The sequence below is a fragment of the Propithecus coquereli genome, unplaced genomic scaffold (genome assembly GCF_000956105.1).
Source record: "Propithecus coquereli isolate 6110/MARCELLA unplaced genomic scaffold, Pcoq_1.0 Scaffold189, whole genome shotgun sequence".
Classification (NCBI taxonomy): Eukaryota; Metazoa; Chordata; class Mammalia; order Primates; family Indriidae; genus Propithecus; species Propithecus coquereli.
The window spans coordinates 1078795-1090916 of NW_012143745.1; the positions used below are offsets into that span (position 1 = coordinate 1078795).

General features: G+C 41.9%; 1 protein-coding gene across 1 annotated transcript in view; it reads left to right on the forward strand.

The window, feature by feature from the left end:
• The first annotated feature begins 1277 nt into the window (after nucleotides 1-1277).
• Nucleotides 1278-12122, forward strand: part of LOC105809078 (WNT1-inducible-signaling pathway protein 3-like) — a 15078-nt gene continuing 4233 nt past the window's right edge. The window contains exons 1-3 of the mRNA XM_012642834.1: nucleotides 1278-1322; nucleotides 7098-7395; nucleotides 10814-11056. Of these exons, the coding sequence (XP_012498288.1) occupies nucleotides 1278-1322; nucleotides 7098-7395; nucleotides 10814-11056 (586 nt within the window). The remainder of the gene's footprint in view (nucleotides 1323-7097; nucleotides 7396-10813; nucleotides 11057-12122) is intronic.

A 12122-nucleotide genomic window follows, 5' to 3' on the forward strand; every position in this document is an offset into this window, starting at 1 on the left:
GGATATTCCATGTTGCTCGATGTGCATATGCTTATGGTTTCACTGACCACTTAGTAAGCTGTGCAGAGTCTGTTTGCATGTTTTGTGGTGTCCCTGCCACAGGATTCCCTGTGGTTAAAGGAGAATCTAGTTTTTCCTAGACCCTCAGCTCAGGCCTGAGTGAGGCTTTTCTTACCATGTCTTTACAGAATTGTGACTGCCTGGAACAGAAGCAAGGGTGAGCAGGGAGTCCAGGGTAAGTAACAGGTCAAAGCAAACAGAAACAGGCCCTGGATGGGGCTGCAGGTGGACCGGACACTGGACGCACAGGAAGACAGAGCTCCACTGCACGTGCGAGTTAAGTTACACGACCAAAGGCCGAGGTCGAGAAAGTGGGGTAAGCAAAGTCACATGTGACAACATGGGGAAATGGGCTGGTGGCCAGAAGGGGTACAAACCTGTCACACTTTTTAAAAAAATCTTAATTTGTTAAATGAATGATTACTACCAGCCTAATTACTTCATTTTAGGCCCAGAAAGATTGGAGTTAACTTTACTGTCATCTGTCATGAAACCGTGGCCACAGAAAGAGGCTTCTATCAGGCCAGGTACTGCAGGAGCCCACCCCTTGTTCCTTCTGGATTTTCCAGCTGGTGCGAGAACCGTGTTGCAGGAGAGGTCAGCGCAGGGCACGGCGGGAGCATCAGAGAGCAGCAGAGCTGGCGGAGCCAGGGGCGTCCTTTGGAAGCCTGTCATTGATGCCGAGGGAGAAGGCCAGGGCTGCTCTGGGGTGGGGTGCTATGGGGCAGACCAGGCCTGCACCTTGTGCTTGGGGGCCACATAGGAAAAGGAAGCAGCCCAGGGAGGCCCTGGAGCAGGGCACACAGACGGAGAAACCGAGGGCGAGGAAGGGGAAGGTGTCTCACTCCACCGTGTGCCCAAGGGCAGGCTCTGCCCTGCAGGAGCAGGTAGCGCAGTCACTCAGGGAACAGTCGCTGCTTCACCTGCCCTTGGGGGTCCAGGAGGAAAGTGCTCACCCTCTCCTGACATGTGACACGCTAACTGTGGAGGTGAGTATCAGAAGAGTTCCACGAAAGTCAACAGGGCATTAAAACGGATCCTTAAAAACGAAAGAGCAGCCTGAAAGTCAGTAGCGTGGGAGGTGGAGGCGTGTGCTCTTCTGCGGAGGAGCCGTGGGACTTGCAGAGGAGACAGGGCAGCTTTGTGCACCCTGAGCAGTGAGCGAGCTGGAGCTGCGACTCCTCTGTCCCTCAGGCCAGCCCTGCGTTCCCAGCAACATGCAGGGGCTGCTCTCCACTCTCCTCCTCGCTGGCCTGGCGCAGGTAAGTTCCCTCTCCTCTCTCCTTGCCTCCTGGAGACCACAGCCATGCGTAGTTCTTCGGGCCAAAAATTTTAAAAATGAAGATGGGGGAAGAGGGAGGATAAATTACTTGTGGAAACACTTCCTAAGAAATAGGAAGCCATTTTCCTCTCCAAATAAAGATCTGCTTTAGTTCATTAGCTTCATGAAAGAAACGTAAACCGTTTCTCCCTTTCAGCCATTGGCGCTGAAGCCTGCTTTTGCCGAGTCTGAACAGCCCCCACACTTTATATATATTTTCGTAGCGGAGTCTAAGGCACAGCGCCTACTCGGGACGCGCCGTGCGGCCGGCGGGGGCAGGACACAGTGTCTCTTCATGCCGGTTCCAGGCTGGGGCTCAACTTTCCATAGTTATTTGCAAAATGTGCAGAGACCCTGGAAAAACGGATTTGGACAACAACCTTTTTTCAGTTAAGCCTGTCCTTATTTGAAAGGAGCACTTTGGGACAAACATTTACGTTTTTAAAACATTCTACGATTTTGTCTTTTCTCAATCCATGTGTTTTTCACTTCATGAAAGGGAATCAGTCCGTGGATGCTTGAAATATTTCAAGCCACAGACCAAAGGGAAGGTTAATTTAATATGAGCAATTCATTGCCTTAGTAGTTTTAAATAAGAAGATTAAAATAGGATGACTTATTTTATTGATTTATTTACACAGTGGAGGTTATTGTTGGCACCGGGGACACAAATTTCAAAATCTTCTGGTGACTTAGAAAACATGGACATGTCTGAGTTAATAGCTGCTTGAGGCAATAAGTAGTAGATGCATCTTAGAAAACAAGGGATTGGAAATTGTTATACTATATATAAATATATATCTATATATATCTATATCTAAATATATACAAAAATATACTATATAAAAATAGATTTATGACTTCAAAAGGATCATGACAAGAGTGTCAGTGGTCCAGGTCTTTCCTGCTGTTAGGAGGCGGGGCAGGTCTCCCCAGCAGACTCGAGATCGGGCCAGCTATTAATATCTCCTGTTCCACCATTCTTGAGAAAAGGCCTGTCATTGTGGATTGAGAGCTGCTACATGTTCCTAACAGCAAGCATTCCAATGTAGAGACATGTGTACAAAATAAACAAACGCAAAAATGTGTTATACGCAGAGCAGTAAGAAAGTATTATTTTGCGTTTAACTTCGCTTTTATGAGTTGTTGAAGGGCCTGATAATGCCTGACATTTATCAAACATTTGCCATGTGCCAAGCGCTGTGCTAGACACTTTAGTCATGATCTCAGTTTTTAAAACAACCTTACAAGGTGAATACTATTAATCCCATTTTACAGAGGAGATTGAGGCTCAAAGATCAAATCTAAGACCACAGAGCTATCCTAAAGCTCAGACATGTTGTCAAAATGCCTATTCTTTCTATTGTCATTCTAATGACTCTTGTCTTGAGATTTTGCTTTTGAAAACAATCAAAATATTTCTGACGAAAGATAAAAATATGCAGTTCTTTATATTTACCCACATATTTGCTATTTCCAGGACTCTTCATTTCTTCCTGTATTTCTGAGTTATCTATTGTAACTTTCTTTCAGACTAAAGATCTGCCTTTAGTATTTCTTGGGAGGCCAGTCTGCTAGCAACAATTTCTCTCAGTTTTTGTTTATCTGGAAATGTCTTTTATTTAACTTTCATTTTTGAAAGATAGTTTCATTGGATATAGAATTCTAGGTTGGCAGTTTTTTTTCCTTCAGCATTGTCTTTGGTCATTATCTTCTTCTCCACTTCTTCCTCTTCTTTTGATGAGAAGTCAGATCTCATTTTTATTGTTCTTTTCCTGTATGTAATGTTTCCCTTTTCTCAGCTTACTGCCATAATTTTCTCTTTATCCTTGGATTTCAACAGTGTTACCTATTGACTTCAGAGATGATCTGGAAATGCTTCAAGACTGGAAGGATAAATGGGCATCCCCAGGTGGCTGGTATTGGGAGTGGGCATTTCGTTAAGGAGCAAAATGAGAAAAAACAGGGAGGAGAAAAGCAACACGGGGAGTCTGGTAAACAGCAAGGCAGGAGGGAGAGCATGCTGAGAACTAAGCCTCGAGAGGTGGGCATAGACCCGAACAGGGAGGATTTGGGCATCATGCCCAGAATTTGGGCTGCACACTGCAGACAGCAGGGAACTGCCGATAGGCTTTAAGGAGAGAAATAATACAACCAAATAGTTCTCTAAAGAGATGCCTCCAGCAGCAACATAGTAGATGCACTTGAGAAGTCGTTCTCGAGGCAGGAAGGCCAGTCAGGAACTTGTAGCAATAGTATTTAGTAGCAGTGAAATGGGGAAGAATAGGTAGTTCTAGGGAGATGAGGATGACAGAATAACTGGGATAAGCCACTGAACGACCCTGGGATGGATGACTCTTAGCATTCTGCCTCAAAACCTTGGAGAGGCCATTGGGAGTAAAAGATGATGAATGAAAGGAGAGTCAGACGCCTTACAGAGGTGGGGCAAGAGGACTGAAGAGATTCCACGAACATGAGACAAGCTGAGAGGCCCCTGAACCTGGCATGTGAATTGCTGGTGGCCATGGCTGTACCTGTGCAAAACTGAGAAGCAAGCAAGACATTTTTTTAGTTTAAAAAATTTTTTAGAATGCTAGCCTATTTCTATGCCCTTCTCCACTTTTCCTCCTTCTCCAGAAGCCTGGTGCTGTCCTATCCTCCCCATCAAAATCTATTCTCACACTATGCATTCGGCTTTTAACTAACAGCCAGAAATGTTGGTGTTTACTGGGGCATACGTGCGTTACCAATGATAAGAAAAGAGGCTGAGAATTTCATGGTAGGATTTTATACTGATAATGCAGAGTTTTTGAGTTGGAAAGAGGCTTAGATCTCTGATTCATTCCAATTGCTCTCAGGTCCATCAGATAAACATTGAGAGTTAATTACATAAACTAATCGCCAGGCACTGTGCTAGGTGCCAGTGGTACACCCACAAATGAACCGCAAGTGCCTGAGGTTGGGTGGCTTTATGGCTGGTGGAGGAAACAGGCACTTCCTCGATAATTTCATTTCAAAGACTGTCCAAGGCAGGGAGGTTAGAGAGAGCTTCCTGGAAAAGGCGATACTTGAACGGAACCTTGAAGGATAACTAGGTGAAGAAGGAGTGGAACTTGGGGAAGAATGTTCCAGGTGGGAGGAACAGCATCATATATGCAGGGAACGGCAGGTTATTTAATTTTCTGGAACGTAAAGAACATGAGGGCTGTAAGAGATGGGGAGGGCCCTGTATGCTGTGCTTAGGAGCTTTCATCTTTCCTGCAAATCAGTGACTCTCAGGTGTGAAGGATGAAGATGAGGAAGAGACCCAGAATGGTTTTCAGCTTCCTGGCTTGGGGACCTGAGTGGATGGTGACACCATTCACTAAAATGGGAACTGTTAGCTGAGGAGCAGGTTGGTGGGGTGGTGGCGAGGTACGTGCAGAACCTCAAAGTGGATATATCCAGAAGCAAATAATGAGTTGTTAATAAGTTTAAGGGGAGAGGTCTTGGCTGGAGAGAAGATGCAGAGAATCAGTGATTTGGTCAATGTCAAAGCTGGGGTGCAGTGGGAGCTAGGACTGGTCAAGGACGGCGGGTGAGGGCTGAGAGCTCAGGCTCTGGAACCTGCCTGCCTGATTTAAATCTCTCATGTACTACTTACTTGATAACCTAGGGCAGGTTAAATAATCTGAGACTCAGGGTCCTCATTTATAAAATGGGTCATATAGCTTCCTATTGCTACCATGACAAATCACCACAAATTTAGTGGCTTAAAACAACACAAATTTATTATTTACAGTTCTGGATATCTGAAGTCCAAAAATGGGTCTTACAGGGCTAAGATCAAGTGTCTGCAGAACTGCACTCCCTCTGAAGGCTGCAGGAGAGAACATGTTCTTTGCACTTCCAGCTTTTAATGGCTGTCTGCCTTCCTTGGATCATGGCCTCCTTTTAGCCGTAGCATGGCTCCACTTCTGCTTCTGTCCTCAGAGCCCCTTCTCAGATGTGCCTGCTTCCCCCCAGGTGGATCCAATGTACTTGTGATTACATTGGGCCCACCTGGATAGCCCAGGACGCCAACCTCAAGATCTTTAATTGGTCCCATCTGCAGTATGTCTTTGTCATGTAAGGTAACATATTAATAGATTCCAGGGATTGGGACATGGACAGCTTTGAGGGTAACATTATTCTCCCTATCACATGGGATAATAATTACTGCATACTGTGGCTATGAAGGTTATGTGGCTATGAAGGTTATGTAAAAGTACCTGGCACATAGGAAGCACCATGTTCTTGTATTTAATAAGTATTTATTGCAGCCAGCAAGACTGACATTAGGCAAAAACCTTGATCTCAAGCAGCTCACATTCTTGATGCAGGAATCAGAAAAGAAGCAACTAAAATAGGTAATAAGCCAGGTGGTAAGGTCTGTGGGGAAAGGGCTGGGGTAGAGAGCTCTTGTATAAAGGGTGGTCAAAGAGGACCTCACTGAGGAAGTTGAGCACAGACTTAAAGACAATGAAAGAGTGACCCATGGAGATGTCTAGGGGCAGAGCTGGCTGTGTGGCTGGAGTGAAGGGAACAGGAGGTGAGTGGTCACGAGCAAAGGGAGATGGGGCATGGGGACTAGGGGATGCAGGGCCTTGGAGGTAGTTTGGATTTTATATTGAAATAGGCAAAGAGTGATGTGAACTGACACATTTTGAAAGAATCATTCTGGATTCTGAGTGGACAAAGGAGGGAACAAGGAGAACATTTAGGAGGCCACTGTACTCATCCAAGTGAAACGCAACGGTGGCTTGGATCACGCTGGCAGCAGGGGGGTATATTTGAAAGGTGTAACCAACAGGATTTACTGATGGGATTGGATGTAAAATGTGAAATAGAAGAGCCAAGAATGATCTGACCCCAGGGTATTTTGGAGCTGTGAAATTGGCATTTGTTCAAATAGGGAACTGTATGGAAGAGTAGCTTGGCGGGGGGATTGGGAATTTGTTTTTGGCCGTGTTAAATTTGCTTGCCTAGGAAGCAGCTCAGTGGAGATGTTAAGTAGGCGGTTCGAGTCTGAGTCCAGAAGGGAGGTATGGGCAGGAGACATGAGATGTAGTGAAGGGAAGGTACTTTAGAAGTCTTAGCCATGGGGCTCCAATGTTGAGAGATTAGGAGGATGAGAAGAAACCAGAAAAGGAGACCGAGAAGGAGCAGCCAGTGAGAAAGCAGAAATAAGAGTGAAGTCTTGGAAGCCGAGTGAAGAATAGTTTAAAGAGATAGTGATCATGTCAAATGCTCGTAAGTATTGTTATTATTACTACAAACTCACCACACTGTATTCTACCTGTTTGGAGGAAATCTTCTTCTTCCTTTTTTTTTTGAGACAGAGTCTCGCTCTGTTGCCTGGGTAGAGTGCCATGGCGTCAGCCTAGCTCACAGCAGCCTCAAACTCCTGGGCTCAAGTGATCCTCCTGCCTCAGCCTCCCGAGTAGCTGGGACTACAGGCATGCGCCACCACGCCCGGCTAATTTTTTTTATTTTCAGTAGAGATGTGTTCTCACTCTTGCTCAGGCTGGTCTTGAACTCCTGAGCTGAAGCAGTCCTCCTGCCTCAGCCTCCAGGAGTGCTAGGATTACAGGTGTGAGCCACCTTGCCTGGCCTGGGGGAAATCTTCTATTCTTATAATACCTCTGAAATTAGTAAGAGGAGCCATTTCTAACATCACCTTTATTATCAAATGAAGTTCTGCTGCAGGGCACAGCACGCTGGGCCGTTAGATGCGACACCTGAAGGAAGGCCCGGAGAAGCATCAGAAGTGCAGCAGCGTAAACAGTTTTGTCACTGGCCTTGCAAATGTCCTTATCAGAAGCCCAGTTGCCCTCCTGGAGTGAGCTTCGTGAGGGATGGCTGTGGATGCTGTAAAATCTGTGCCAAGCAACCTGGGGACATCTGCAATGAAGCTGACCTCTGTGACCCACACAAAGGGCTGTATTGTGACTATTCAGCAGACAGGCCTCGGTACGAGACTGGAGTGTGTGCATGTAAGTGTCTTTTTCTGGACCAGCTGGAAAAGGTCCAGAAAATTCTAGACAGAATTTTTTTTCCCCTGGCAATTGTTAACTTGGAGTGTTCAGCTTACTTTGGTTAAATATGAGGTGGGTTTAGTTTCATGCACCAGCGGGATTGGCTCCATTGTGTTGGACACCATGTGAAATTAGGAGACGCTTACATACATTCAGAAACCTGTTATTTTCATTGCATTGAGGTGATCTTGCAGTTCTTCTCAGGTAATTGCTTTTAATGATAGAAAATAGGAGAAATTATGTAAACAGAGTCTGATTTCTTAAAGTGCCACAAAATGACAGCTTTTGTTAATACTGTCAAAAGCAATCTGAATTCAGCCTTTTCTGTAACTGAAAAATAACACTGCTTAAAAATATAAGGCTGTATGACTAGTATTCATAATACTACTTTAACCTTACCCTTCTCAAGTAATTATCAAGTTACTGTGTTTTTTACTGCAGCAGATTTGTAAAAAAAGAAGGTGGGGTCACCCCAAACCGCAACCTGACCCTCAGCTTTATGGTTCTAAACTCTAGAGATGGATTCAAACCATCTAAACCTACGACACACTGACACTCATTCAGGATGCCAAATTGTTTAGGATGAAAAATAAAACTTCTAAGGGAAGAGAAATACTCTTGTCACCTGGACAGTTTAGTTTCTCTGCAGAAAAGTCTTAAGTGGGAAGGCAAATTCCTATCAGAAGTTTGAGCATGGAATGAAGGAAAAATAGCTCTATCTTTGGAGTCACACGTGTGGAGCCATGCAAGTTTGATAGCTTGATCCCCCTGTCAGCACTATATCATATTGGGAAAGAATGTGAGATGTGGGTTCAAATCCTGGTTGCTCTTCTGAGAAATCTTGATCAAGTTGTTTAATCTCTCTGTGCCTCAGTTACATCATATGTACGTCCCGGCTTATAGAGTTGCTGGAAAGGTCAAATAAAATGACATAAAACCTAAAACACCCAGCACAGTATCTGGTATGCAGTAGGCTTTCAAAAATGATTTTTATTTATGGTAATTCTATGGGGAAAACATGACTCTGGCATTCAGGACACCCCTCTCTCTCAAACTGGACAGGTTATTTCATTAACCTCACACACACTTAGTGAGCATTCACTATGGAGTCGGGCACTGTGGCCAGCAACTGGGGACACAACAGGGAAAAAAAGATACAGAGTCTGTGTCTGCACTCACAGAATCAAAATTTATTATGTCAGACAGAGCTCTCCACAAGTAACTGCAAACAAAATGTGAGAAGACTTTTAAGAGAGCACAGCCATGAGGATGGGGATTGGGGATAATCTATAACTGGAGTCACAGACTATGGCCTGGGTGTCCAATTTGGCCCACGGCCCGTTTTTGTAAATAACATTTTATCGGAACATGGCCCATTCATTTACTTGGAGTCTGGCTGCTTTGCAATGGCTGGGTCAATTTCGACAGACTCTACGGCCTGCGAAAGCTAAGATATTTACTTTACAGAAAATTTACTGACCCTGATCTAGAACATTTTAAAAACTTTTTAGTCCCCTGAGGATCCCTTTATAATCTTAGAAATTCACGAGGACCCAAGAACTTTTACATGGGTTTTATCTATGGATATTTAATAATGAATTAGAAATTTAAAAATATTTACTAATTCATTTAAAAATAACAAACACATTGCAAATTAATGGGAATAATATATTTTTTATGAGAAAATTTATTTCCCAAAACAAAAACATTTAATGAAAAGAGTGGCATTGTTTTACATTTTTACAAATCTCTCTAGTATCTAGCTCAATAGAAGATAGCTAGATTCATACATCTGCTTCTGCTTTCAATCTGTTGCTATGTTTTTCTGGTTGAAATATATGAAGAAAATGTGGCTTTACACAGATACGTAATTGAAAAGGGAATATTTTAACAGGCTTTTCAGATAATTGTGAATATACTTTTTTGATACTATATTAAAACTTGACAAGTGGTGGTTTCTTAAAAATTACCTGCATCATGGAATCTGAAACCACATCAATAAACTTTGAACTCTGTGACATTAATACATTGGTCTATCCAAGACTCACTTGGAATGAGTCTTTTACTCATGGATAATTTTGTCATTCTATGCATTATTTGGAAAATATCAGTTCACTGTGTTTGTAGATGTTCAAAATGTTGATATACTTAATTATGCAATATTTTTAAAAATCACATGAATTAATGTCACTCATCAGAAAAGTCTACATACTGGGTAGCTATAAAGATCTCAGTGGTAGATACAAGTTTTCCAAAATTCTAATTTTTGCTTGAAGGCTTGAATTCTATCATTGGCAACAAATATTGTCAGCTGTTTTCTCTGAAGCGACTGGTTTACTTTGTTCATTTTCAGGAAAATGTTTACAAAATACCCAACTTTGAATAACCATAGATTATTGTCAAAGTAAAATTCCCACTAAAAAAGTGGCTAGTTTAGCTCACAACTTAAACAATAGCATAATTCCTTAAGTTTCTTCAAGACAGCTATTGTACTTTGGTACATAGACTATTCTATATATACTTCCTATTTTGTCATACAGAATATTAAAAAAGACATATTCGATACTTAAGATTTAATAAAATTAATAAGTTTTACTGTGCCATCAAGGACATTCTTAGGCAAAATTAGCCTTTTTTTTTTAAGTATAAGTACATGGCAAGGAAAAATATGATGACTATCTCTACAGTTTGATTTATGCTATGGCACCAGCAGTTTTAGCCAGCATTACTTTTGTACCACAGTGCAAATATCAACACAGTAAAAAAGACCAACCACATTGGTATTTTGAAGAGCTTTGACCTTGCAGATCTCCCGAAGGTCTCTCAGGTACTACCAAGGGGTTGGTGGACCACACTTGGAGAAGGGCTGATCCCCAAGGTCAAGAATACCCCTTAGAGGAAGTGAAAGTCTCCTCCAATTCTCTTAACGGAAAAATCACAGTTACCTTTCAGTACTGTAGTTAAATAAATTATGGTTTCTTCGGACATTCACTTTTCCTATCTTCCTAAGAATATACCCTAGCCTATTGCTAGATGTCTGGGGAAAACTGTCTCACTAGGCATCAGCCCATCTCTCAGATTTATAATTGACTGCTATACTTATGGTGACTGTTTAATTAATTTTACTCCAGAACAGGGCCTTTACTTGGTCTAAATTCTGGAAATGACCATTTGAGGTTTATAGCCTACAATTAATGAAAATGCCTCATTTTAACCTTTCTACAGATGCTTTGTGATGGAGGTTCCAAATGGGGCCCAAGAAGTTGAGAACTATATTCATAAAGGAGACAGCTATTTCTTCTAAGGTATATAATTGGAGGTCTAGACTATTACAAGTTATGGTTTCTTTGGCGATTTTACTCTTTTCTCTTTTCAGACCTTGTAGCTGTTGGATGTGAGTTCAACAGGGTACATTATCATAATGGTGAAGTGTTTCAGCCCAATCCCCTGTTCAGCTGCCTCTGTGTGAGTGGGGCCATTGGCTGCACACCTCTGTTCATACCAAAGCTGGCTGACAGGCACTGCTCTGAAGCTAAAGGGGGAAAGAAGTCTGATCGATCTAACTGTGGCCTGGAACCATTACGACGGCAGCTTTCAACAAGCTACAAAACAATGCCAGGTGCTCATAAGCAGAGCTATTTTTCATGTGTGACTTTGGTGGTTTTCTTTCATGTTCCTTTAATGTACCATAGGTACTAAGTACTTATTGATTGGTAGTCAGAGTGAAATTTAATTTGTGTATACCATCTTACCCAGTCTTTGCCTCAGGCAAGTATAAGTGCCTGAAAAGGAAACTTCATAATGTTTTAGATTTTTCTGGTAAAATATTTTTAAAAGATTTACTAGGTCAGGAAACCCTTCTAAAGTCTTATACTTCTGCTTATTCCCAAACTCTTCTCAGGGAAATTGACCAAATATTGTTCCTATGTACCCTAGAGAAACTTTTATTTGTATTTGTTCTATTATGGGCAAGAAGCTTGACCATTTAGTTCCCAAAATTTTCAAAGGAAACTTTTCTATATGGTACAAGCAGAAATGGAAGTCAAGTGATGAAAAATATTTAAGGACTGACACGTTTTGAACTTGTAAATATTATTTCTAAAAATAGAAAACTGATATAAAGTCCTCTCATTCACTCTGAAATTGAAGCTCAACAATTACTAATTTCCTCTCTAAACACACACACACACACACACACACACACACACACACACAGGCACTTTTAAGTAGGTTACCCATGTATGTATGTAGCAAGAAACATCACATGAAATTCTTTACTAATAATCTTGAGCACCTGGCCATTTGCAGCTAGCCTAAATATATTCATAAACCTTGTATTCTGGTCTGCTCTAAGTTAGCAGCTTATTTAAGTACCAGGGTATTTTGGGGACAGGAATTTCAAAAATACCAGCAAATGAAGCACAGAAAAGGAAGGTCTCAAAAGGGGTAATATATATATATATTTTTTTTTTTGCACTTTATATATGCCTTTATTATAACACTTACTACTATATTTTACAATTATAATTATCCATTTGTATGTCTCTTTCATGAAAACAAAATCCATGTTTATTCAAATCCCCGTACCCTACTGCTACTATTATTTATTTATTTATATATTTTTTTATTTCAGCATATTATGGGGGTACAGATGTTTAGGTTACGTATGTTACCCGTGCTCCCCC